At 40.5% G+C, this 27,544-nt stretch overlaps 1 protein-coding gene across 1 annotated transcript; it reads right to left on the bottom strand.

The window, feature by feature from the left end:
- Positions 1 to 543: 543 nt before the first annotated feature.
- RNF141 (ring finger protein 141) lies at positions 544 to 26,586 on the bottom strand. The gene is made up of 6 exons (XM_031942796.1): positions 26,404 to 26,586; positions 15,546 to 15,744; positions 11,878 to 11,986; positions 8,869 to 9,053; positions 5,366 to 5,473; positions 544 to 4,468 (listed from the first exon to the last, which is right to left on the bottom strand). The coding sequence occupies exons 2-6, from the start codon at positions 15,686 to 15,688 to the stop codon at positions 4,318 to 4,320; spliced, it is 696 nt and encodes a 231-aa protein (XP_031798656.1). The 5' UTR covers positions 15,689 to 15,744; positions 26,404 to 26,586; the 3' UTR covers positions 544 to 4,317.
- Positions 26,587 to 27,544: the final 958 nt, after the last annotated feature.

Below are 27,544 nucleotides of genomic sequence, written 5' to 3' on the forward strand. Positions count from 1 at the left end.
AAGTTTCAAGCAGTTCCAGAACAGATCAGAAAAGGCAAGTACTCATGTCTTAGCAACTAGATCACTGGACCTGGAGTTAGAAAGACCTAGCTGGGTGATCCTGGGCGAATTTCAGTGAGGTCCCTGAAATACCCATCAAGACTTCCAGCTTTAAATCAATGATTTTCAATCCGAGTTAAACCTACTCATAAAAACCTCAGTGCGGCTCCTCTGCAATGCTATCATTGCATGCACCTACCCTGACAACTGTGAGACTAGCAGCAAAGCTGAGCCACCACAGACAGTGAGTTTTTCTGACATCTAAAAGACTAGCCATTTGCCGGTTGTATGACCCTTCAAAGTCACCTCTCAAAGACTTAACTCGAGTCACTCAATTTGAGAGCTGAATTCCCATGGCCTTGTTTCCCTTTATGTGAGCAAATCATAGATACTTGAATGTTTCCCACTCCCCAAAGTGTGAACCTTTGTTCTCCCCCTAGTTCCCAGTCATTTTGAAAAGATACCGAAGGTACCCACATCAACATCAAACACAAACACAAGACGTAGCATAGCGGTTGTCTTTACTACTTTCCACAAATATGATGAGAAGACGCAGTCTTATACAAGAGATCTCCCTTGTGTTTTCACTCAGACATCTCTGCTCCCATGCCCACCACACACATAAGGGTTAGTGGATTCTCCCTGTCTTCAAATGGTTTTCTCCCCATTCTTTGGTAAAAGTAGCAAATGTGACTTATTTAAGAAAATCAAAATTGGAACTTGAATTGTGGGAAATAAGCCTGGTTTTCCCCAGCGTACTAATTATTCACCAATAGCACTTAGAACCACTTATAATAGGGATTGTAGCAGGAAGCAGCAGGTGCTTACCACCTGCTGTCGGTACCTTACTTATCACCCTAAGCAATCTGGGCATGAGGAGGCCTGGTTTTAATAACCTCAAATGAATTTTAATTGATTTTTTTAAAACGGGGAGAAGAGGTCACAAGTCAGTCAGAAATACTACTAGAAACCAATGTACAATATATAAAAACAGCCCTCTAAGGAAAATAAATTTATAGTTAGTCCACAGATCCAACCAATTACAATACATAACAATAGTAAATCACACAATTGTAAAAAGAAACAATTGTCAATAGCTATCTTTTCCTCCCCTCCCCCACCACTGTTTATTGCACAATTTATCAATCTGATCTAATAATACAGACTGGAGTATTTAATAGTCCCTAATGTGTCCAACTGCAAACTCAGACATGACTTTCCTTTTGGAAAGTTTAAGAAATAGTCATTTTAATAATGAAGCATTGTTATTTTAAACAGCTCCTCTAATTGCATCTAAATGTAGAAGCAAGCAAGCAGCTCATATTCAAACTTATCCTAGCACAAGAAAATGGTATAGTTATCAGTAGATTTTGGAACCCTTTTAGTGCATTTAAGAAAAGGACATTTTGTCAATCAACAAAGTGTCAACGTTTTGTCAATTAACAAATAAACAAATCCAGTTCCTTAGAGTCAGTGCATAAAAGATTATCACCAGCTCTGGAAGGCACAAGTTACACCAGTTCCTACCTCCTGGCACAGCAAGTGCATTTTAGTACTTTCTAATTACAAAAGATTTAAAAGTATAAGATAAAAAAGTTTACCCCTTCACCTTTAAGCAAAATTACAATTTTGGGAATTAGTTCATCCTACAATAAAAACTACATTTCATTCACATGCGAGGGAAAAAAATCGCAAAGCTTGATAGAATCAGCAAAAACAAAACAAAACAAAACAAAACAAAAAAAAAAACGGGGTTGTCAGTTTCCCATTAATTTTGATGAGGTTAATGAAACTACATGATGATCCTGCATAGCAGTCAGTGTTTGGGGTGGAACACAGTTTGCAAAATAGGAGAGGTTTTAGTAATATATTTCCTCAATGCTCGTGGCTGGTCATTAACTCCCTGAAAGAGAAAAGATAAATGGAAGGAAATATTATAAGGCCAACGTGCAGAGATGGCCCAGTGAAAGTTGGCCAAGAAATGATTTTGCTGAGTGGAGATGCTATCAGTATGAAACTGGGGAAAGAGACCTGCATATGGATTCAGGAAGACCTTAATTAAAATCCGGCCTCATACACAAGCTGTGTGACTGTGGCAAATTATTTCCCCCTCTCTGAATCTCAATGGAACCATCAGTAAAATGGGGGTTATAACTACAGGAGCTATCTTGCAGGGGGCCATTGTGAGGTTTCAATGAGATAATGTACAGAAAGTGCTTTGAAAACTTAAAAGCACTGTATCTCAGTTAATCGCTGTCATCACCTACACTCACTGCCTAGTAAAACATAGGGAATTTTATTTAAGGGAGTGGGGAGCAGGGCTTGCAAACCCACCGCTCTATGGCCACAGCTCTCATTACTACCCTCACCCTAACAATTGTAGCCCCATATCCAAAGCATAAATCTCCTGGCCTTTAATGGAATTACAAGACAATGGGAATGAGGAAAGAACGTATTTCACAATTCGGTGAAATATGTTTGAAGATGTGTCCTGGAATCAGAGCCAGCCTAAGAATATGATTTTTTAAACCAGGAACTCATTTCCAGACACGCTCAGTGGGCGCCAACGAAATCCAAATAATGTTCAGGCACCACTGCTAAATGTGTGTCCCATGGTTTATTTTAAAACTAGGAGAACAAAGGGTTTGGTTTTTCTTGGCAATTCTTTTTTAAACAAGGCCAAAATATTATATGGTACACATATAATGTATATGTGACTATATTAAAAAGTAATTTGAATTAGGCTTACAAAGACCTCTTCTACAAATCAAATTCTGAAAACAAGTCCAGATTTAGTCCTAAGGCACTCAGCCCACAAGCATCCATTGGCTAGTAATTTAGCCACAAATATGAAAAGGGGCAAAATCTGTGTAAGCCAAGACTCCTCAGATCTCTGACATTTGACCAATAAGAAAGGAACAAGCTGCTGTTGTTTGTTTGTTTTTTTCCTATGAATGGATCATTAATTTTATTTGCACACTTGCTAAAAAAAAAAATGGAAGAATCTTCTATTTACACACAATCCTGCAGCCACTCCCTGAAATAGCAACATAAACCATCTGCCTCAGTGCTTACAGTATTGTATGTTTGCAACTTCAACTAAAGAGGTCAGAATGGTTTCCTTGGAAGGTTAAATACATTGGCTTTTAAAGAAAACCTTCATGAGTGCTGAATGTTAAGAATCACGACAAACCAAATGCTTTCTCTATGAACATTTCTCTCTTTCACAAAAGAGGTCGAAATGCTTTGAGAATACTGCCTCTAACTGAATTCTTACTCCTGTATTGCTGAATATTCTTAGCCAACAGCCTGAACTTCGTCCCTGTTTCAGGAAGATTCTACACTTACAGGGAAGGAACAGGACCACTGGTTTCTCTTCCTTTTAACCTTCTAAGTATGAGCATTCTGAAATCTCAGGAAGATGATACCAAATCATGAAACGAAAAAGCACCATGGTCAATACTGAGCAATTTATCATTTAGTAGAGATTTGTTTCCAGTATATAGAGTTTGAAAGTATAAGAATTTAGAGCTTTTCTATTAAGAAAAATGTGCCTATCAAACCCCAGGACTTTGCACAAGGAGTGTTAGAAACCATCAAGCAGCCCATAGCAAGTTCCCCCAAAAAATATTTGTTGGCAAAAATAATTTCAGAAGCTCTAGATTTCTTTCTCCCTTTGCAGTATATAGGTTTCATTATCTATTCTCTCTGAATCACAAACTGCTTGATTAGGAAGCATCTGTGGTTAATTCATGCAGAGATCATTAATGGAGTCACTATTAACCAGCAGGGGGCAATAACAACCCTTTAAATTCCAGTAAAACGACTAGCTTAGTAGTAATGAGCACTTGGATTTATTTTCTATTTTCAGTTGTTTTAAAGTGGGTTTGTTTGTCAGAAAGCTATGACTACTAAGTACTCAGGATTGATCAAAACCTACCGTGCCTACCTAAAATCAGTGTTTCAGAAGTTTCTCAAAATGATACTTGTCTAACTAGCAACCAAAGCATTCTCAAAGAACACCATGGACCTACTGGGATACCTACCAACGTTAGACTGGCTCATGTACAAGATTTAAAACAGTAATTTAGATTAAAACAAAACAAAGATTCATGAAATTTATCAAAAGGGATGGAATAAATTGTGGAAAAGAGTGGTAAAAATAGAGATGAGGTGAAGGGAGGAATCAATTTTCATGTGCTCATGACATTGATGCCCCTATATTCTTTACTCCATCCCCAAATGGGATTTACAACCCAAGTGACCAAGTCCCCAGTTTCATGGAATGTGAGGCTGGCCGGCCTCATCAGCCATGTTAAGTATATAGTTAGCCATGTCATCTTCTGTAGGTGCATCAGACACAACCCAAGAATCATTGACCCCACTCATCTGTAGGCGGCAGATAGGACAGTTCCTGTGGCGATCACTCCTGCAGAAGACAACAAGAAAAAAAGACTGAGCAATGAATACATATCAAAACCGTACGTAGCTCTTTTTTTTTTTTAAACTATCAAAACCTCTTCTATGTCCCAAGAAGAAATCCACACTTAAACCAGAGAAATCTTTGATCTATGGGTGAAGTATAAAGAAACAAAGAACTTTAGGGAATTGTAGAGCTAGAAAGGATCTTCTCATTTTGCAGATGGGGCAACTACAGTGAGTGGACTTATCGAAAGCCAAGTGACTATTAAGTGGCAGAGCTGGGGTGAGAATCCTGATCTCACTTTCACAACCCCAGTACCTTACCTACCCTTCTCAAATGGAAGTCAGCAAGCTTGGGGAGAGAGTGGAGAACTGCTCTGGTTCTAAATATGGGTCAAAGATCTCTTTCCTTATAAGAAAGAGAAAATTTCAAAATGAAGAAGTTAAGTTTATCCCAGAATAATTAGAATCAAAAGGTTCTTTAGAGAATTTTTTTATTTTTACATATAAGGAAACTGAAACCCAGAAGGACCCAAGGTCATAAAGACAGAATCTAAAGTGGGACCAGACACCAGGTCTCTTTCTTATACTTATCAGTGGTCAAATTCTTAAAGTTGAAAGAATGAAAATAACCAAAAACTGCTTATCAACTAAATAAGTGTTATAAAAGAGATCCAAAATATTTATTAGTAATAAAGTTCCTTATCCACTTCCAATCGTCAGCATTGGCTGTCTCTCTCAGGCCCTCTCCCTGTTTTTCCTTATTTGTAAAACTGGCAATTTTTCCATGGTTCCTAAGGTTCCTTACACACTCTGGCCCATCTCAGTGACTCCTTTAAATGAACAGGCGCTTCTGTTTTATTTAGCAGATGCAATAACTCTAATGATTGTGTTAATCTCTTACCATTTATCAATGCACTTCTGACAAAAGCTGTGGGCACAGGGTAGAATGAGGTCGGCTCGCCCATCCATGCAAATACAACATTCCTCCTCATCAGTCAGCTGCTTCACTCTGTAACACGGACAAAGAGCTGTTGGCACAAGGACGTGCTTGACTCTGCTTATGTGCGACTTAAGACTATTTACATCGTTATCTAAAACACTGATTACCTGCCCACGGGTATACTACACAATGCTGGTCACTTGCAAAATCGGTCATTGCTGTCTTGGATGAATACTAAAAATAATTGTTTCTTAAGACACTTGTGAAATGATGAGGAAAAATCTGTCAAATTATTTCCTAATTAGCTAGTTCAGTTCCTGCCTCATTCCCATCTCAACAAGAGACATGGAGGAAAATGTGAGACCAATGTTAATTGACTATTCCAAATGCTGATTCCAGGCCATAAGGAGCCTAGTTTCTGTGGGAAGCTAACACCTTCCCACAGGTATGAGGCAGAAAAAAAAGAGGAAGATTATAACCAAGCAAAGTTCAAATTTCAACAAACATGGGGTAAAAAAATCTCCTGGAGAAGAGGGACTGTTTCTTTCATTCTTGGGATTTGCCTCCCACATAACAGGCATTTAATAAATGTTTGTTGACTGACTGATAAAAAAGAGAAAAAACCAACGCCAAACCACTGCCTGCATTCTACAGAGGCAGGGATGAGACATGTACATATAGAAGTAAAAGCAAGATTTGTATGAAAATTCAACCAAAATGGAGAGATAAGGAAAGGCTTAGCACGGGAACTGGAGCCAGAGCAGAGGCTAGAAGGAAGCTGGGAATTTAAGAAATAGAGGTCAAAAGTGAGTGCTCTTATTCCACATGGAAGGTCTTACAGAACTTTGTACCTTTTCTACAAGATCTATCTTTTCCAAATTAACTTTCTGTGGGGAGCACCAACCATACTATCCTTCTAGTCATCTGGATTCCTGATCTCAGGATTATCCCTGAGCTCCATGAGTTTCTAACCTTGTCCTTTCTATCTCCCCAACACCTCTTATATCTCTCCACATCTGCAACCATTACCCTGGCTCAGTCCTTCATTGCTTTTTTCCTGCACTGCTGTATCGGCCTCTAAACTGGTCTCTCTGCCTCCACATTGATCTATCCTCTACATGAAAGCCCTTCACTTTACTCAGTCAACTCCAGTGGCTTTCTATTACCTCCAAGACTCTATCTGGCTTTAAGTCTTTTCCTAATCTGGCCCCTGTCGTCCCCTGCCAGCCCTTCATAAACACTAAGGCTCAACTAAACTGGTGTTGCAGTTCTCTGCATTCTGGCCTCTGCACAGGTTAGCCCTTATTCCCCTAGACTTGGAACAGACTTCTTCTGCACCTTCCCTGGCTCAAACCCGTTTCCTTCCAAACACAGATGAAGAGCCAACTTCTGCAAGAAGCCGTTAGTCCCTCTAGTTCTGGATCTCTCTGTATTAGGTTTTCCCTCAAATGTTGTCACATCGGTTTCTCTGGTCCCTGAATCTTCAGCACCTAATCCACTGCCTGGAACACAGTAGGTATAAAATAAATGCCCACTATTGATATCTCTGGGTAGTCACAAGTATTTATCTATTACTAAGAAAGATACTCTTCTCCCTGCACCACTCACTTCCCTTTTAGTAAGATCATCACAAGAAAAAAGTATAAAAGGAACAAAAACGACAACAAAAAAACCAACCCACCACAAATAATCAGACACTGACACTTGTCTTTGACAGTGACTCTTTGAAAAGGCTAGAAAGATAAGGCCCTTCCTAAACACTGCCTCCAATGTTTTTAAAATGCATCTGTCTTTGCAGTAATGCAAGCACAGCCAAAACCTGAAAGCTAACTGAGCTTCTGTAATGTAAACAGGATGTGATGAATGGGGACATGCTCAGGGAAACATATTCTATGCTACTCGTAGCCTTCTAGTTCAAATTTCCCTATAAGAGGTTATTTGAAAATAAGCCATCAAGGAGTAAGACCATAACAAACAGTAAAATTGAAGCCAGGAGAAGAGAAGTGAGAAGAGAAATATTCCCGCCGGTGGGGACTGCTAGCCCTCGGCTTCCTCTAGGTAACAATAAGGCAGGATGTCAATGGGACTCAGCTCACATAAGTCACTTTCCAGGCATTACAAACCCAAGTCTGGAAAGCTGTCAAATGTCCACAGGGTGAAACTTTTCTTTGCCACAAGTATAAGATAGAAGGCAAAGAGAACTCTAACGTCATCTGTTCCTGCCAGCACCAACCCCCAAGCAGTTATTGGGCAGCTCCCAGGGCGCTGGCTCGGGGGCCTGGGGCCACAAGAACGGAAGTGAAACAGTCCTAGCCTCCAAGGGCTGCTTCTGTACCAGACCCACATGTAAGTACCGGCCAACCCACCCCCAAACACAAGCCCAAAGCACCTGGGGCTGATTCTATTTCCCCAATAACGGGGTTAATGCAACTCAGTGCTGCTGAGTCCCTGCCCATTCTGCCCATCCCCGCGAGATTTCCTAAGCCCTGTTGTACAATTAGGTGTCCTCTGACCCCTCCTTTAAGGCTGGTCCAAGGAGCCTGTTGGATCTGCGCAGATGCTCTCGCTGTGGAGGTGCTTCTGCTCTATTACAAATAGCAAAGCACGCTGAACTTGGAGTCTGGAAGCCCTACTTAGCTGTGACTCTGGACAAGAGTTAATCTCTCTGAGCTTTGGTTCCCTCACCTGTAAAATGGGGATACTGACAGCACCCACTTACCACCCTCCCAGGTTCACTAGGAGGCCCAAATGAGGTAAGGTAACAAGTGCTTTCCAAATCTTAAAACGCCGCATGACAACAATTATTGTTGTCACTGCTGTACACTAAGGAGGGCCAAGTCTGGGTCAGCAGCGAGCCTATTCCCTCCGGGTTCTGAGTCTCAGTGTGGCCTCCTCCCATCCCCCCAGCAGCCCCCACCCTTTCCCTAGCTCCTCCTGGTCCCGGGCTCTGGGCCCAGGCAGAACAAGGGGGTTCTTGGCCCACGGACACCCCTACGGTGAGCCTTTGTGCCTTCAGACACTACCCCTGGTTCTTTCCCCAGCCCCCCGGCTGCACCTTCTGACCACCCTCCTTCACACACGTTCCAACTTATCAAAAGGCCTTCCCCAAACGTGGCACCCAGAACTGAACACCCTGTGCAGATGTGCTCTCTGAAGGATGAAGAACATCTGAACCCTGACTGAGGCCTTTTCTATGGAGACTGCACAGCCCAGGAAGCTTAATTTTTAGTTCAGAATATCCAGACAATATAGATGCCATCTCCTTCAGAGCAGGAAGCTTTTATCTCTTTACCCACAGCACCCAATAGCGCCCGGCATACAGGAGGCACTTAACGCCTGGGCAAAGAGCAGATGTGTGTCAGATAAACACCGAGTGCACGAAGAGCGTTTGCAGTTGAAAACAGGCCTCTTCCAGTTTTTCACAGACTTATCCCCTCCCCAAGGTGCCCAGGGCAGGAAAATACCTTCCCATCCAAATGCTGGCCTGACAGGAAGACACAGATGACAAGCTTTCAGCAGTTGCTTCAGAAGTAGTGGGGCCTTGTGCCAGGACTCCTGCTGCTTGGCTTGTGATATCTTTATAAAGTTGCATAAACTGATATAAATTCATGATTCTTGAAGCTTCTACAATTCCACTGCTCTTGTTAATCTAGAGACATAAAGACCAAGTAAATAATCAGTCTTGGGTGTGACTTGGGGGTGAGTGACCTCCCCCCTCCCCAATCTCAGTTTCCTCTTCCATTCATTAGAGCAAGGAATCCTAATCTGGAGTCTGTGACCTTTTTAAAAATAAATAAATAAATAAAAAATACTCAATTTTAATATAATTGGTTTCCTTTGTGATCCTATGTATTTTAGTTTATCCATTTAAAAGCATCATTCAGAGAAGGGATTTACAGGCTTCTCCAAACTGCCAAAACGGTCCATGACACAATAGACATTAAGAACCCTAGCTTTAATATAAAAGTGCTGAATTCTCATATGTTCTACCTGATTTGAGGATACAAAAAAGGGCCTCCAAAATCTCTAAAATCCACAGAATGACTCAAATGAAGGCCCAGACTAGACTCAATAACCAGTTTTCTTCACTACTCATGTATCTTTAAGAATTTGGCTAATTGCAAGAAGGTGTACTGATAAGTGATTCAAGGTCAAAAAAATGTGGCTGGCTGTATTTAAAAATAAAGCTCTAGTTTAAGAGCATATGTTTTATTTGGCTTTTAGTATTTGCTAAAGAGAAGCATATACTGAAAAAGTAGTAAACTCAAACTACATAAATTTCATACTGATAACATTCTGAGCTCACAAAATGCCTTTTTTCCCCTCATCTTGGTAGAAATAAAATCAAACAAAGGGAATTTTGGATAGCATAAACAGAGACAATTGAAGGCGACTGTTTAAAGTGAAAGGTGTTGTTTGTCCTTTATTTTCAAAGACGATCAGTGAAATCGTGGGTGACTTTCAAGTGAATTAATTGGGTTTAAGTGAGGCAGAGTTACACAAAGTCATCAGACTCCCTCTCTCTCTTCCAGTCATTAGGTCCAGTGGCAAGACAAAAGTCAAGATTATGGGTGATGTCCCAGGATGCAGGGGATGGCCTTCATTCTCTACGTCTGACCAAGCTTTAAGTATTCCACAGCACTTGCTTCAGTTGCCTTCATGGGACACTGGAACAAACTGTTCATGTGTCCATTCTGTAGAAGTCTTCACTTGCTTGGGATAGACACTCCCCTAACTCACAGATGAGTTTGCAGCTTGTTGTGTTACCTGGTTTAATCACCCGTCCCGAGACGGTTTTAGTAGGATGTAGCCACTGTATATGCTATAGCTTCTTGGAGTCAAAGGTGAGTGGAGTGCCAAAGGGACACCAAAGATGGATGAGCAGTTGAAAAGAGCTTGGCAAGCCCTCACACTGGAGGAACTAGTCTTCCCTGAGTACCCCATAGAATGCCCCAGAACAAGAGTATGTATGAAATGAATAACACACAACTTATTTTTCAACTTAGAAATTAGCATTACAGTATCTTATTCATCTGTATATGTTTGCAAAAAGACTCTCAAGTTTTGAATGCACAGTGAACGTTCTCTGATTTAGAATGATGTCTTCTCTGTCTCATTTCTTTCCAAAAATACCCACAATGGTCAGAAAAGTCCATAGTTATTCTGGGTGCTACACATAAATCACGAATCTTTATGAATTTATAACCTCAATATCTGAATCCATTAAAGAGACAAAAAAACTGGAAATAAATAGTTGGTGTAAAATGTTAGTGTGTAGGAGACAATAGTATGGTCTGGGATAAGCTCGTAAGCTATTTTATTTAAGTCCTATTAGTATATTTGTTACCAGGGTTTGTAACAACTTCATCCTTCAAGAAGTCATAATGGTATCTAGCCAGATAAACAATGATAAGTAATACTACTGCCTGTGAGTCAGTATGTATTGCCTCAAAATGCTGGACTTTCCTCATCAGCTAATCCGATTTTCCATGTGGACAAATCCAACTGAAAGGCATTAAACTGTGCTTTGCACATTCCCTAATGTAATTGTAAGCAGTGGTCATGTAGTGGACCCAATGCTGCAAAGGTCAGCTGCTCCCCAACAGACATAATGGAGACATTACTGTCAAGATGATGAACTTCTGAAAGTTACGATAAAGATTTTACTCTCCTCCTTTAGAAATGAATAGGATCAGACAATACTCAGCTATGAGCATCTGACCATGTTAGGAGTCATCATTTTTTGGTCTTGGTTCTTTGAGATCTCCTCTTTATTAAAATTTATTATTACTGAGGCTGAAATAGGGAATTGGATAAAGCTTTTTAATATTCATTGTTACTTTTTTGCATTTAAAATTTTATAGGGAACCAACAAATTAGGCATACTACTTAAATGTTCACTAGAAGTTATCTTCTGAGAGAAAACCTCCCCGAGGGAAGATAATAAGATTGCCTAGATTTTTCTGCAAATGGTAGAGATTAAAGAGTTCTTTTTGACAGAGGTACCTTCATGATAAGAACTAAACAGGGAGAGGTGGATAATAATTCAAATTTACTTTCAGTAAAAGTTTTGGAATAAGTTTGTCACCTATTACAGTGATTATATTTGGGGATTCAAAAATGGTAGAGATTAAAGAGTTCTTTTTGACAGAGGTACCTTCATGATAAGAACTAAACAGGGAGAGGTGGATAATAATTCAAATTTACTTTTAGTAAAAGTTTTGCAATAAGTTTGTCACCTATTACAGTGATTATATTTGGGGATTCAAAAAGGAAGTCAAACCTAAATGGAAGAAAAATAAGCTCCTTAAAGGCATTAGAGTAAGTTTTGTTGGTATGAAAAATGCCCAAATACCAAACTGGAATGGCCTTATTGGTAGTTCAAACTGCATTCTGTAAACCTGCTTTCAAGTTCATGTATTTAACCCTCCTATTTCTAAGGCACTGGTGATGGGAATGGCAGTTACTCTCACCTTGGTACACACCACGCGTACAAGCACCTTCCAAAAGGCAGAGGAATCTGATCCTGGCTGTACCTCAAAGAGAAGGTGCTTTTCTTGGCCAGCAGCCACTTTTGCAGTTCTGAAAAAGGCAGAATTTTTCTATGAAAATGCAAAAAGGAATAATTTTTGTAAATTCTTTTTAGTAGTACCTAACTCTGATTTTTAAATCTAGCATCCCATTAATAAGCATTTATTGAGTGTTTGCTATAAGTCAAGAGACTGTGCCAAGTGCAGGGGAGATAAATCAAAGCACACATGCCCTCAGAGGACATGAAAACAATAAGGTACAGAGGGGATGTATTACAGAATAACTAGACGGGAAGAAACACTGTTGGAAGGACCTGCTGTAAACTTTCATAGGTCCCTCATAGGACCAAGACTCGCAAAGATGGGTTTTGAGCCGAATGGAGAATGCCAAGGAAACCTTAAAGCAGGAATAAGGGAGCAGAGCAATACAGCCGGGGGAGTGGGGAAGGGGCAGTTATTGCAAAGGCACGAGAAGGGGAGATGAGATGAATTGTTCTAGGTCCTCCAAGGAGACAAGTGCAGCTGGATCAGAGTATTCAGAGGAGAGTCATGTGTGAAGATGAGAAAAGTTAGGAAGGGGAGGACATTTTCTTAGATCATGAGGAAATAGGGAGCCACTGGAACTCACTGAGCAGTAGAGATGACATGCTCAGATCTATACTTTAAAAATCACCAACTGCTATTGAGTAAATATTTTAAAAACTTAAGGAATTCAAATATTACTTTTAACAACAACAAAATTTAATCCTTCACATTCTCAAGTTGTGTAGACTGTTTTCAGTTGAGAAAATGTACTTCCTGCCTCCAGCTCCTACCAGTATTTCCGACAAAGCTAAACCCCCCCCCCAAAAAAAAAAAAAACCAAACAAACCAAAAGCTCTGACTTCATCATATCTTTATTTGAACAGCAGAGCAGGAGCCAGGACACGCCTTAATTTTTTTTTTTTTTCAGTTCACTTGTATCCTAAGTAGAGGTTACAGTCAGCAAAACAAACTAATTTGGATCAGTTTTCTATAAATGTGCCCATCTGGGCTGGTTATGTTACTTTAACGTGAAAATAAGGGATGAGAAGGGGACTAGACCTGTGATTTCACTGGTGTATGGAATTCTCAGAGATGGAAACTACTAATATAGACCAGCAGCTTATGGCCTTAAAAAACTTCCTGGAGCCTTGAGGTTATGTGGTTTGCACAGGGTCACACAGCCAGTATGGGTCCAAAATGGGACTTGAACCTAAATCTTAGCTTCGAACCAATCCTCCATCCACTGTACTAACGGGCTCTTTGGTGAAAGCATAAGACTTTGATGGTGCAATTGAACATGTCTGTAGCACCGACTGAAGCAACAGGTCTTGACCTAAAAAGTCCTGATTTCCAAATAAAAATCCCCTGAAAAGGGCTTCCATGATTCCATCCACCCTCCATTATGACTAAGTAGCAACCTTGAGGTACGAAGTCTGTGACAAGTACTTTGCAGCTTTGGGAAATGAGGTCATCAAAAGTAAGGAGCCAGCCCCAAGTAACACAGTCTGTCAGTGGAAAAGAAGGCAGGCTCGTCACCCAGCTAGAGTTGCTTCAATTGGTTTAACCTTACAGTCAGTCCTCAGACAACCTTGGACTGGTAAACACCTGAGTCCCAAGGAAATGGGCTTTGTGTGTCCAGCCCTCCTCTGCTACGGAAAGCCACATCACTCCTCGGTGGATGTACCCACATAATAAGCAGTAAATTCAGCTGCTGAACATTTTCAGAAGATTAAACACAACTTAATTTATCTTTGTGCCCCTGGGCAAGGCTTTCTATACACTGGAAGGTTTTACATATATCCATTCTAAGGTTCTAAAAGACTGCACCTATAACATTACTTTCAGCAAGCAGGATGCACACTTTTGGGCGATCTTTTTCCTTTTGGGGGAGGGCAGAGAGCCTTTTCTTTAAGCACAGTAGATAAGATGAGATTCCATTCTGTGGAAAATTCCCAAACTATGTGAAGTTCTCTAATTACTACTACTTTGGATCAAATAAAAATTCATTATCTTAAAGGCCTTAAGGACTTAAAAGAAGTAGTCTTTTTAAAAGTTTGATTTCCAAAATACTTTTTATTTATGCCTGAAAAATATGCCTACAAAATTACAGTATTTGCAAAGGAATTCATTCTCTAGCAATCCCAACTATACAGAAAAGCAAGAAGTGGGAAAGGGAGGCAAAGAAGGTAGAGCAGGGGAATTCTAAGCAATCAAAAGTGATGTTAATCACAAACTTTACTTATGGACCCCTTGATCACCTCTCTATTTTATACTTATTTTAGGCAAAATTCTAAGAAACTAAAATCTAAGAAACCAGCTGTTTTTTTCTGTATCATGATGGATGAGACAGACCAAATTTAAAAGTAGGGTTCTAGTAAAGGCATGCACAGGGAATAATTACAGCAATCTGTATCAGCTGATAGCATGACTGCAAAGAGAAGACAGGAATATGGTAAAATTCAGTGTAGAGCCTTCTAGGATATAGGAAAATAGTCTTAAAAACTTCAATAGCTCCTGAGGTAATTGCATATGATATTCAAAAATATTTTATTATTACAGCTAATTTCACATAATTTTCAGCATACGCTCCCTTTAAAAACATAGAAATATATTATTTATTTTAGAAAGATTTTCCATTTGAAAACAACTTGGTGTTTTAAAAGATAAATTTTGGTTAGTTGGAAAAAATTTATATGGAATTGATTCAGCTGTTATATTTTATTGATATTTCTTAAAGCATATTTACCAAGTAGCAAGGCAGCAGACAACTGTATAAGCATGGGGATCTTGTAGAACCAAGTGAGTTTGGTAAATGCCCAGAGGCCTCATTCTGAGCTTCAAGGTCAGTGCACTAACTGGTTGCTACCCCTTTGGCACTTGTATTCAATATTAAGTTTATTTTTCATTTTAAAAATTAAGCTGATAATTGGAAGAGGGAAACAAATTAGAAACTCTCAACCAATACAAATGAATTTATGCTTACATTAATGGGCAATTATTGATATATTAGCATATAAAATCTTCAAGGTGATTCATATACACATAGTATATCTCAATTTCTTCAAGTTCTCTGATTTGAGGCAGCATTTCCTATGCTACTTAATGAACTAAGTTCCTAGGATCTAGAGCCAGAAGAGACACTGGAGTTAGTTTCCCAGCAGAAGAAGCCAAGACTGAAGGTGAAGTACTTCTTTGGGTCCCAGTGACCCTAGGCCAGTGCAGACAGGTGCATTGGATATGGAGGTCAAGGGAAGTCTAGTGTTACCCTGATGGCCTGTATGATTTTGGGACAAGTCATAAGCCCGCTGGGTCCCAGGGCCAGGCTTAGAACTCCTTCTAGCCCTGAATTATTATTAAAGCCACTTTCCCTACATGGCATAGTTCCCATGCCTCACTGTATTTTCCTTATAGAGAATGTTTTGCACATTACATCACATGTATTAATTGGACATTAAAAATATGTTGCAATTAAACAACACTTTCGATCTTCAGAAAACAGCATCTTAAATCATCTATCATATCACATAGCTATTACATGTGAGCACATAAGAGGAAAACAAAATGGAAAAAATAAATTGGAGTCTTACACATCATTCAGTTCAGCCACTCTCCCCAGAAATTCCTCATAGGTAAGAGAACCACTTTCTCGAAACAGAGAGATGTGTTTGGTTACTTTTTCAGGCAACTTGTTTATAACCATTTGCGTCTGATCAGAAATTTGCTGTCCCATGGTGAATGCAATTCAAAATCCAGTTAAGAGTGGTGTTTCATTCACATGTGGCGTTTCTGTGAAGTACACATATATAAAAGTTACCTTTTTGTAATCAATCAATCAATCAAGAAGCATTTATTAAGCCCCTGATGTGTGCCAGACATTTCAACAAAAATGAAAGTCCATACTCTCAAAGAGCTTCCATATACACCCATACAAACAACCATCCATCTATACATACACATACACAAAGTAGTTAAGGGGGAGAGAGGACATTAAGATTTGGGGGAAAAGGGAAAGTTTTGGTGATTGAGCCTAATCTAGAAGGAAGTAAGGGATTCTACAAGATGGAGATTAAGAGACATCAAGGAATACCAATGCAAAGGTATACAGATAGGAGATGGAATAGCAAGTGTAAGAAAAGGCTAGAAGACCAGTTAATCTAGTTTAAAGACAGCAAGAAAGGAAGTAATGTGCAATGAGGCAGAAAATGTAGGGTAGAGCTTATTTATATGAGTTTTAAAAGTCAAACAGAAGTGTTTATATTTGAACCTAAAGGCGAAAAGGAGTTTGTCGAGCTTAGACTTATGCTTAAGGAAATACCGTGGCTGCTGTGTAAAGGAAGGACCAGAATGGAGAAAGACTTGAGGAAGAGATAGTAAGTAGGAGGCCACTGCAGTAATCCAGGGGAGAGGTCATAAGGACTTCACTAAAATAGTGATTGTACGAGAAGTGAAAAAGAGATTTGAGAAATATGGTAGAGAACTAACAAGATTTGACAAGTCAGGGTGTTGGGGGTATGTCAAACATTGCAGTACTATTCTGGAAGTATTAAGGCATGAGTTGCAGAGTTGTCTCTGAAAGACTTCAGGCTCAACCCATCTCCAAATCAAGCAAGGGCATTTAATGGGGCATTTACTTGGAAAAAGGGATGAAGCATCCTAGGAACCTCCTCTTTCATGGAGACCTCCTCTAAAGCAACCTAGCAGAGTAAGGAGAGGATTTATATAAAGGAAAAACAGGAAAATTGGATAATCTCAGGGGAGATTTTGCATTTATATGGACAATCTCAGCAAATTAAGGTATGCATGAGAAAAAATGACAGGATTACTGGGGCTGGAGCAGAGGCTAAGATTCTATCAATGGGACATATGAATATTTAGATTTGAATGGATTATTGATCTGTGGGTCTGGATATCTAAGGAAGAATTATGTCAAAGATAATGCAAAGATAATGAGAGATTGGAAGGATGGTGGCTCTTTTGGAAGAAACTGGCAAGTTTGAACAAGGATGAGTTTTTGAGGCAAGAGAATGATTTTGCTTACTACTTGTAGAGTTTGAATTACCTAAAAGAAATTCAGTTTTTTTTTAACCTCTATAACAAGATTACAAGAACAATTCTTCCTATAAAACAAAAACAAAGTAGAAATGTTTTTATTTTCAGCGTTCAGTAGTTCTTCAAAATTAGAATAACATATATACAAAACTGAAATGGATTTGACTTAAATCCACCATCTTTTTTAAAACCAATGATTTATTTTTGTCATTCTCAGGCTAATTCTGTAGCTTCACCAGAAAGCTGAAAAATGATACTTGCCAAATCTAAGTGAAACAGACACTGAAATCAAAGAAAGACGAACTCTCTCTAATTCAACAGTTTAATCAGAGTTACTTTTGGGGGCATACTATACTTAGAGGCCCACATACAGTAACATTGAAATCAACAGGCTTTCTTTAAAGTGAATTGAATCCTAGATATTTTACTTTAAACATTTTTGCTTATTTTATTTACATATGTAAAACTGGCTTTTAACAAATAATAGATAGCACACTCCACATGTATATAGTTTTAGTACTAGTTTATAAAGTATTCAGACATTATTTGATACTTTAATCCAAGAGGGCTTTTTTTTTTTTAATAAACAGATAAGGAAACTGAGGCCATAAGAAGCTAAGTTCCTTGGAAAGGATGGGGCTGGACCCCAGTTCTCACTCCAAATCTAATGCTTCTTTTAGAATTCCTGTACCTCTTTCTACTTTTACAAAAACAAAGAAAATCAAACTTTTCCAGCTTTTTCAGTGGTCTAAAGATTTCTTTAGATATCTTCTCTAAGATTTTGCTATATCTATAGGAGTGACTACTTAAGTTATTTACAATGGATTATCACTTCCAAAGCGAGGATGAATCCAAGAAGACAAGGAACAGACCAGACAACTAACTGATTAAAAGCTCATTATTAAATGTATATTTAAAAACATACAGTCTTAACATTATAATGGTGTATCAGTGATATCACTATCAGTTACTCATATTCTAAACAACGCCAGACTAGGGTATCAAGTATTGAGAATACTGGTATGAGAAAGAGTGACCTGAAGCCCACAGGCCACCAGAGATAACACCAATAAGCTGTCTAAAACTGTGTTCCATCCCCATACAACTAGAAGTTACATTCTCCATTCCAAGATGAGATAGCTGAACTTTAGAATTTTAATACTTGAAACTATTTCTTCCCCTCTTTAAAAAAATCAGATGTATTTGAACAATTAAAGAAAAGGGTCTGATTATTTTGACCTTTTTTTTTTTTTAAAGGTGGTTTGTCCCTCTACTCTGTAATAGAACTGCCAACTTCTCTCAATAAGAAAGACCCTACTCATTCCTGCAAATGGATACATCACAATCAATTTTGGATGCTTTTACGAAGTTCTTTAATTCTGCCAAGTTACTTTAAATGTATTAAATGAAGTATTATTTTCAAATGTCTTATATGAAGATGAGATCTGATTAACCAGGGACATTCAGAAAGACTCTATGGTTAATACTGAGAATAAGAAAAATTTCTAAATGTCTTTGTCCTAATGCTTAGAAAAGACTGGTTTGTACCAAATGATAGGCCTAAATATCCTATTCCTAAAGACAAAAGAACGGAAGTTGTTGAGAAAGTCCCAGCATGCTTAAAAAAACCCACATCTGGAAAGTGGCCAAAAGAATCAAAGTGTATAACACTTAGGAGGTGTTTTAATCAACTGAACAAATGGAATGAAGTACAAGAAGAAAGTGTAGCCTAGTGGAAAGCACATTAGGTTTGGGATAACTGAATCACTAACTGAACTGCACCCCAAAGCTATGTAATGACTGATACTAATATAAGGGGAATCAATAGTATGGTACTTCTTGGTCTTGTCCTTTTCAATATTTTTATCAAAGACTAAGATGGGAGCACAAAGGCATAATAATACTAGGATAGTTAGTTACCATGCTGGATGACTGAATCAAAATTCTACATGATGCTAGGAGGAAAAATGTTAACATAATGAAATGTAATGGATGAATGAAAAATCTTCCATTTATGGATATTAACAAGTAAAGGGGAAGGGCAATTGGTGTACTTTATGACTAAAAAAAAGAGGGATTTCATTTGATCAAAAGAGTGCAATGTGACCACTAAATGAATAATGCTATCAGATTGTATTAACAGAAATATATCGTCCAGAATCAGATTAAGGGAAACAACATCCCCAATGGGCTATAACTGGAAAATTGTACCTAGAACTGTGTGTTCAATTTTAGGTGCCATATCTTATAAATTGGAGCAAACCTGGAGGAGAGCAATGGATTTTGACTTAGGACATGTAGGGAATAACAGAAGAAAGAACTGGAGATAGTCTGAAAAGAGAGGATTTAGGGCTGAAAGGCCAACTGTCTCAGTATGGGAAGAACTGTCCTGTCGAAAGGAGAACTAAGAGTGGTAGAGTGGAAATTAAAGGGGCGGCAGATAATGGCTCAAAATAAGAGGAAAATCAATAATTAAATCTGGATAAAAATTGAATGAACTTTCAGGAAAAAGTTTCCAATTGGGGGAATTTTAGCAGCTGCTCCAGTCTCAATAATCCTGTTATACTTTCTCTTGGGACTTCATTGGAACAAAAAGTCTCTCTACTTTTTCATGCATATCTAGTTGCTGCCCTGTCCCGGTAATTCTCAGGGAGCTCATCAGAACCAGGCATACCTTAATCCAATCAGAGATACTTTTTCTGAGACAGTCCAAACATACATGCAAAATCTCCGAGATCATCCCAATTCTCCAGTTTTTCTTTCTCTATATAAACCTGCCTCTCACTCTGCTATGTGGCCAATCTCTCTAAAATACCCCCAATAAATGCTCTTGCTTGATCCAGAGATAGTGCAAGCCTGAGAGGACTCTACTACACACACCCTGGTACCCCTGCACAATAACTGGACATTTTCAAGCAAAGTCGGCTGATGATGCTAGAGATGGGATTCTGGCTTTTGAGACAACGGACTAGGGAGATGATTTTTATTCCTAATTATTCTATTCTACATATGTCTATATTAACTGCAAACTTAAAATACTAGAACCATAGTTTTTTTCATATGTAAAGTGGGAATAATATTTTCAATTACCTATTTCACAAAGTAGTTGTGAAGAAAGCCCTACAAATGCGCAACATCATCATCCAAGTGAGCTGCTACTTTAATTTAAAACTTCAGTCTAGTAGATATTACTCTATTAAATGAAAACCTTTTAAGCAGGTCATGGCCATGATCCAGAAAGCTTGCCTGATACCAGTTTGCACCACAAACCTAGCTTGGAGACATTAAGGAAGTCCCTAAGGGTCACACAGTCAGGGGAGGTCTGAGGAGGAATAGGAATCTGGGTCTTCCAGGCTTTGAGGCCTGTACTCCTCCCATTAGGCTGAACTGCCTCTCTAAAAACTACCTACTCCAAGAGAGATCCAGGGTATGCTAATTACAGCTTTGTCAAGAGGTTCTAAAGTACTTTTTTTTTTAAGTGTCATAATAAACACAACATTCCAATGATTTCAAAAACCACAAAAAGGATTTATTGTAACTGACTGCAACTGTTGTTTCGAAACCCACATTAAATACTAAGAATTTCAAAATTCCATTTATTAGTGGGTGGTAAGTAGAGGTTTCAGTACCCGTACTAATAGATTCTTTTCCTAACAAAGTAATTTTTTGTAGTTTAAATACTCAAAAAAAAATTAGCAGAACTATGTTAAGGAAAAATGACAAAATTTTCACTGAAAAGGTAAATAATCCACTCACAAAATTAACACTGTAAAAACAGCTACAAAATAAATAGATTAATCATTTCTCAAATTAAAAAAAAAGTTCTCCCACATTCAACTTTAGATTACCAATGAATTTATAGCCAAAGAAAACATTTGAACACAGAAATGATCATTAAATCAAATCAGAATTGAAAATGTCAATGATAATAAAATTAGATTTTGAGGGGACTACTTTGAGTACTTAGTTTATTTAGATTTCAGATCTGGAGTCTAGACAAGACAAGAAAGACAAGAAAAAGTGTTTAAATAGTCAGAGACTACACAGAGAATTTGGTCACAGTCTCTGTAATAGAATGAAGTACAATAGAAGAGACCACCTAGAGCTAAAGTAATAATCCTAGAACCCCAACTCGGAGGCTGAGTGAAGCCCATACCTGCAGATGACCACCAAAGGGACCTCTGGGCCCCTCTGTGGTTCAATGCAGAAACAAGGAGCACCAGAGTCAGGGCTGTGGGTTCAAATGCTGCCCCTTCAAGGTCACAACATATCTCAAACAGAACTCATATTTTCTTCTAAATCTCCTAATTTCCCTATTTCTATGTCAACAAAAATCCAGGAAGTCAGGCCTGCTGGTCCATTCATTTGCAAAGTCTTGTCTAGTGGGTTCCATCGGAAGTCTCCAGCATCCCATCCAGCTCACACCTGGACCACCACAATGCACAGGCAGTCTCCACACTGGGCACAGCCTCTGCTCTCTTCAACCTACCATCTTCCACACAACTACAGCTCTGATCATGGCACTCATTCCAAGGAGTTCTAGTGACTCTCCAATTGCATTTAAGGTAGAAATATAAACTTTATAAGCCAAAACCTTTAGCCAGCATGACCACACGACTTGCCAATTAAACTGGCTCACTGCCTCCTTGGCTTTGCACAAGCTGCACCCTCATCCATGGAGTGCTCTCCTTCCTCACCTCACCCCCAGGGAACCCTCTCCCCTTTCAAGGATCAGTTCAAGTGCTGCTTAATTCAAGAAGCCTTTCCTAAGAGTGAGTGTCCCTCAAATCTGTGTATTTATCTTATAGCTACCCTGGACTGGATCATTTGGGAAAAATGCTGTATCCCCTAGGAAGAATATAAACTTCAGGAACTTGTATATTATATCCCCCACCCCCCAATACCTGGCACACAGAAGGCACTTAATAAATGCTGATAATTGATTCCTAGCTGTGCTAATGGTGGGTATCATTTAACTATCTTTTAGGTTTACAGAGTGCTTTACTTTTGGCAATCCCACCTGATTCCCACAACTGTGTAAGGTAGGCACTATTATTATCTCCATTTTATAGATGAGGAAACTGAGGCTGAGAGAGGGTGACTTGTCCAGGGTCAGAGAACTACCATGGGTCTGAGGCCTCAGTAAGATAGGATAGGCCATTCACCCTCTGCTTGTCTTTCAGGTGCCTCATCTGTAAAATGAGGGCCTGGCCCTGATAATCTCTCAGATCCTTTCAGTTGGAGGATCTTATGACTTCAAGTGAGAGGAAACTCAGTATCTTGGAGGTAACTCATTACATTTTGGACAGTTCTAATCATGGCTCTTCTCCCATGGAGCTGAAATCTATCTCCATAACATCCCCTCCAGGCTCATTATTCAACAAGTCCCCTTTCTGATGTATCAGTCATCATATTTAGCAATCAATTTGTCAACAACAAGCCATTTATTAGGGGCTTGTGCTAGGGAGAGACCAAAATGAAAAATGGCTCTGCCTTCAAGAAGGTGGGGAGACAACATATACTTACACAAGTATGTACAAAGTACAAAGTAACTTGGGAATATGTGGTACAAATAGTTGGGATATTGGGAAATGTTCCATGTATATAGTGAACTGAGCTGTAAAGTAAATTAGGAATTCCAAGAGGCAAAGGTGAGCGAGCATTAAACAAATCAGGGATGGGGGAATCCCAACACAAAGGCAGGTGTTCTTGCAAGTCTTTTCTTCTCTGGGCTAAAACACCCTTTTCCTTCAACCATTCCTCATATGCTATGGGTTCAAGTTCCTGTCCAGTCCTGGTCACTCTCCCCAGGGGATGACAATGTTCTTTCTAAAATGTAATGTTGAGGACAATGTTTTCAGTGATCAAGTCAGAGTGCAATAAACCCATCAAAATACTCTTGTTCTGGACCAATCCCCCTCCTCTCTCTACTCTGGGACATATATTGGCTACCATATGACATTATTGATCTAGACTGAGCTTACAGTGCCCTAATCTCCAGATCTTGGTATTTCTTACATGTACATCCCAGCTCCACATAATCACACTTATATTTATCCATTTTCACGTCTTTCTAATGGCACATTCTCCATCCTTGTAATGGGCCCTTATATGGCTATTAAATGTCATCATATTAGAATCAGACTATTGTTCCAGGATATCAACTGCTTTTTTTTGGCTCTTACTCTGATATCCATGCCTGCTATCTCTTTTAGCTTTCCATCATCTATAAATTTTATAAGTCTTGACACCTTCAACCAAGTTACTAATAAAAATGTTAAACAATATGGGCCCAGAGACAGATCCCCGAGGTCCTCTACTGATGACTTTCCTCTAAGATAACATCAAACCATTAAAACCACCCTGGGTCCTCCCATTAAATCCTTTTTGAATCCCTCAACTGTCTAGCTTACATCTCTCCATATTGTTCACAAAGAAACACAAGACACTTTAGCAAATAGTTTGCTATGGTCTAGATACTGATATAGGCACAATATCACCCGAAGGTAAAAATAATGATTATTATTATATACATTTATTAACTATATCAATAAACAAAATGAGACAAGTTTGGTATTAGGGTTTTGAAGCCATGATGATTCTTTGCAACAAGACAAAAATCACATACTAAAGATGACCAAAAATACAGAATCTCAGTTGGGCTAGACTCCAAAGATCATCTAGTCCAACCCGTATCCAGCCTCTGGGGTCTGAGGACATGGATTTCAGTTCCACTTCTAATGCTGACCCCATGGGACCTAAGGCAAGTTTCTCAGCCTTCCAGGATTACAGTTTCCTGATCTGTAAAATGAGAAGACTGTACAAGGTAGTGCCTAATGTCCCTTTGAGCTCCTCCAATTTTCTTGTGTCACCAAGTGAATTGGCCACTCAAGCTTTTGCTGAAGACTTCTGGTGAATGAGAATACACCACACCTCCCCAAGTATCACATTCTGCTTTCAGAGAGCTCTTGCCGTTAGCAAGTTTTCCCTTATGTCAAGCTCAAATTTACCTCTTTAATTTCTGCCCTTAGTTATATCCTCTGAGGCAAAAAAAAAACCAAACCAAAAAAAACACCTTGCCATCTTCCCTCAACAAGACAAGTCTTCCAATGCTATGCTTATATTACTTGTACTCTGCTCCTCCTAATCCCTATTCTTCTCTATGTGAAACTTCCCAGGGATTCTCTTTGTGGCACCTTCTCCAATTCCTCAGTCTCCTTTGGGTGATCTCAATCCATATTCTTCCTTAAGAACAGACCTTGTGCCCAGAAGTGAATATTCTGCTTCAGCTGTGATCTGACCAAGGTAGAAGACGACAGGATTCTCCAGTTCTGTACTTGGTATTTCTAGTTATTCGGTCTAAGATTGCACAAGAACTTCTCTACTTTGAGCAATGTCACATTGTTGACTGATATTGCGTTGACAGTTCCTCACGGACCCTGTCTTTTTCAGTTGTATGTCTTCCACCAATCTAAGCATGCCCTCTAACCCTTGTTCTCAGGCACTGACAAAAATGTTCAACAAGATAGGGTCAAGGGCAGAGGTCACTAGACCATTTAGCACTACATGTGTGATCTAATCAGCCATTCAACCAGTTTCTAAATACACTTAAATGTACCATCTCCCATCAAGAATATAGTCCTTACTTTGTACAGAAGGAAAGCAGGAGAAGCTTTGTCAAAAGCTTTGTTGAAATCCAAGTAGTATATGACACTATAAGTCACATGTACATGGCATAGTACTTTATAAATAGTATCTCATCCGATCACAACACCCCGGTGAGGAAGGTATGATTATCAGTCCCATTTGTAACTTGAAGCATAGCACATGGTAGACTGCTTGGTACACAGCAGGTGGTAAATGTTTGCTGAACTTTATTATAAAACTTGCCCAGGGTATCGAAGCAGATGTCTGAGATGAGATTCTCAGATATTCCTGATCCCAAGGAAAGTGAGCTATCCATGGTTCCCACCCTCTTAACTATATGACTATGGACAGATAAAAGGTTCAGAGGGATAGCATCTGTCTTATCTGTAAAAAGAGGATAATAATCATATTATATAGCTCAGAAGTCTATTGTGAAGAAAGTACTTTATAAAACATACAAAAGCAGGCTGCTATCTAGCCCGAGAACACATGATTCCTAATTGTTCACATACTACAAAGTCTCCGAAAGCAGGATATGGCATTAAAACATCTAAAATATGGCATAGCAAATGGCCAAGAATATATTTTGTAAACACACATTCACCTGGAAGAAAAGAATGTAGAAACTGGAATGCAGTAATAGGAGGAAGGCATTTGGAACTACTCTGAAGGACTCAGAACCTTTGGAAAAGAAAGCCTTCTGTGACTTACTTGAGGAAATACTACTTCAAGCTCTAAATGCTCTTTTTTAGAATGGCGGAGTGGGCGTCCCACATATTCGGACTGTCGCGATTAATTAGTAAAATGACATTTTGAATCACCAAGAACAAGAGAGAAAACTGGGAGAAACAAAGCTGCCATAAATAAATGAAGGGGGGAAAGGGGAATAAACCGGGTCTTCTCCGGGTTTGTAACCAAAAGTATCTGACAAGTAAGGGTGTGTGCATGGGGACCAATGGCTCCTTTAACAAAAAGTGCAAACGTGGTTACTAACAAGAACTCCGTTTTTTGTGACACGGGATAACTGAACGCATGTGTAGTAATGTTACTTTAATGGACCTTTCTTCAATGGGAAGATTCACCCGATTAGTTGTTCGGGAGGAAAAACAAACCTTTGTGGTACTTTTCTTTCTAAAAGAAAGCGGCCAGCACGTGGTAAAGGAGTTAAAGTGCAGGACTTGGAATGGGAGACCCGAGTTCAAATCCTGCCTTAACCACGAGCTGTCTGAGCATGGGGCGAGCCGCTTCCGGAGACCCGGTGCTCCGGCCAGTGAAATTCGGGAATGAAAGGTCCGTTCTGGAAAGCTTTGCCAACGCGGAATCTGCCATTCCAGGTTTCCCTCCAGCTAGCGGAGGGGGCGGGGCGGGGCGGGGCGGGGCCCCGAGCCTCAGGCTCCCGGGGTGTCACCAGTCATTGATGGCGCCCAGGGCCGGAACTAATCGCTCCCGACTGCTCCGATACCAACGGGGCTGGGGCCGAGGGGCGGGGCTGGGGCCGAGGGGCGGGGCTGGGGCCGAGGGGGCGGGGGCGGGGGCGGGGGGGGGCGGCGGGCAGGCTCTGAGCTGGCGGGAAGCTTCTTACAGCGAAGGGCTCAGTACAACGAAGGGGGCCGTAGGGAAAGCCGTAACGAGAAGGGTATTGAACACGTTCTCCGGTTCGGATCCTGCGCCTCAGCTCCCCTTCCCTCCCCTTCGCCCCTCCCCCCGGCTCGGGGAAGGACGCCCCCTTCCCGTCGGCCCCGCACTCACTTCGGTTTCACGGCATCGCGGTCCCCGCGGGGGCGACGGCGCTGAGGGACCGTCCCGCCGCCCGCACCAGCCCCGCCAAACCCGCAGGCGGCAGCTCCGGGACGGAAGGATCCGACGGCGGCGGCGGCCGTAGCGGCGGCGGCTTTACCTCAGCCCGTCGCGCCTCAGTGACGCACGGAGGCGCTCGGGCCCCGCCCCTTACCCAGACCGTTGCTGGGGAGCGGGAGAGGCGCCGTGGCTCCTCCCCCTCCGCCCCATCTGCCTCTCTCTCTCCCCGCCTTCTCCATCTAATTGCTAGGTAACGGAGAGGCGCCGTGGCTCCTCCCCCTCCGCCTCATCTGTCTCTCTCTCTCTCCGCCTTCGCCATCTAGTTACTAGGTAACGGAGAGGCGCCGTGGCTCCTCCCCCTCCGCCTCATCTGCCTCTCTCTCCGCCTTCGCCATCTAGTTGCTAGGTAACGGAGAGGCGCCGTGGCTCCTCCCTTCCCCAGTCCCGCAGCAGCCTGCTCCATTCCCGAGACTGGTGCCGGCCCTCTCCGCCGCGCCCCTTTTTCGTGAGGTCCCTCAGGTGACCCTCTCCCTCCTCCCAATGCTCCAAGGTTTTAGGACCGGAAGAACCTCCTTTCCCGAGACCTTATCAGAAACGGACCCAAGGTAATCCAGTACAAACCTCTCATTTTACAGATGCTGGAAGTTAGTTTAAAAGAAACCCAGGGACTTGCTCAAAGTCACAAAAGAAGAGGAGAGGCAGGATTGGAACCCGGAACCTTGGCCCTCGGCAGGAACACGCCACTGTAACCGCCAAAAAGTCAATATCAGCCACAAACTCCGGAGCTTTTGATTGGTGGGGAGGAAATAGAACAAAACAAGCAAACATTTATTAGGAACCTATTATACGGATCTAAAAAACCCCACAACACTATAGGAATGAAAAGTCCTAACCTCCAGGATTTACAGGCACGACGGAATTGTTACAGTTGGGTCTCTCTGACACTGTGACCCCATTTAGGGTTTTCTTGGAAGAGACAACTGAGAGGTTGGCCATTTCCTTCTCTAGCTCATTTTACAGATGAGGAAACTGAGGCAAACTGGGTGAAGTGACTTGCCCAGAGTCACGCAGCTAGCAAATGTCCGAGCCCACG

Source organism: Sarcophilus harrisii, chromosome 6, assembly GCF_902635505.1.
Source record: "Sarcophilus harrisii chromosome 6, mSarHar1.11, whole genome shotgun sequence".
Lineage (NCBI taxonomy): Eukaryota > Metazoa > Chordata > Mammalia > Dasyuromorphia > Dasyuridae > Sarcophilus > Sarcophilus harrisii.

Bases quoted from the DNA above. Each gene is read 5' to 3' on its own strand.
- RNF141 (XM_031942796.1), bottom strand. From the start codon at position 15,688: ATGGGACAGCAAATTTCTGATCAGACGCAAATGGTTATAAACAAGTTG. The intron at 9,054-11,877 runs GTGAGAGTAACT...TTATGTCTCTAG, and splicing joins TACGCGTGGTGTGTACCAAG to ATTAACAAGAGCAGTGGAAT. The intron at 4,469-5,365 runs GTAAGAGATTAA...TGTCTTCTGCAG, and splicing joins CAGAAGTGCATTGATAAATG to GAGTGATCGCCACAGGAACT.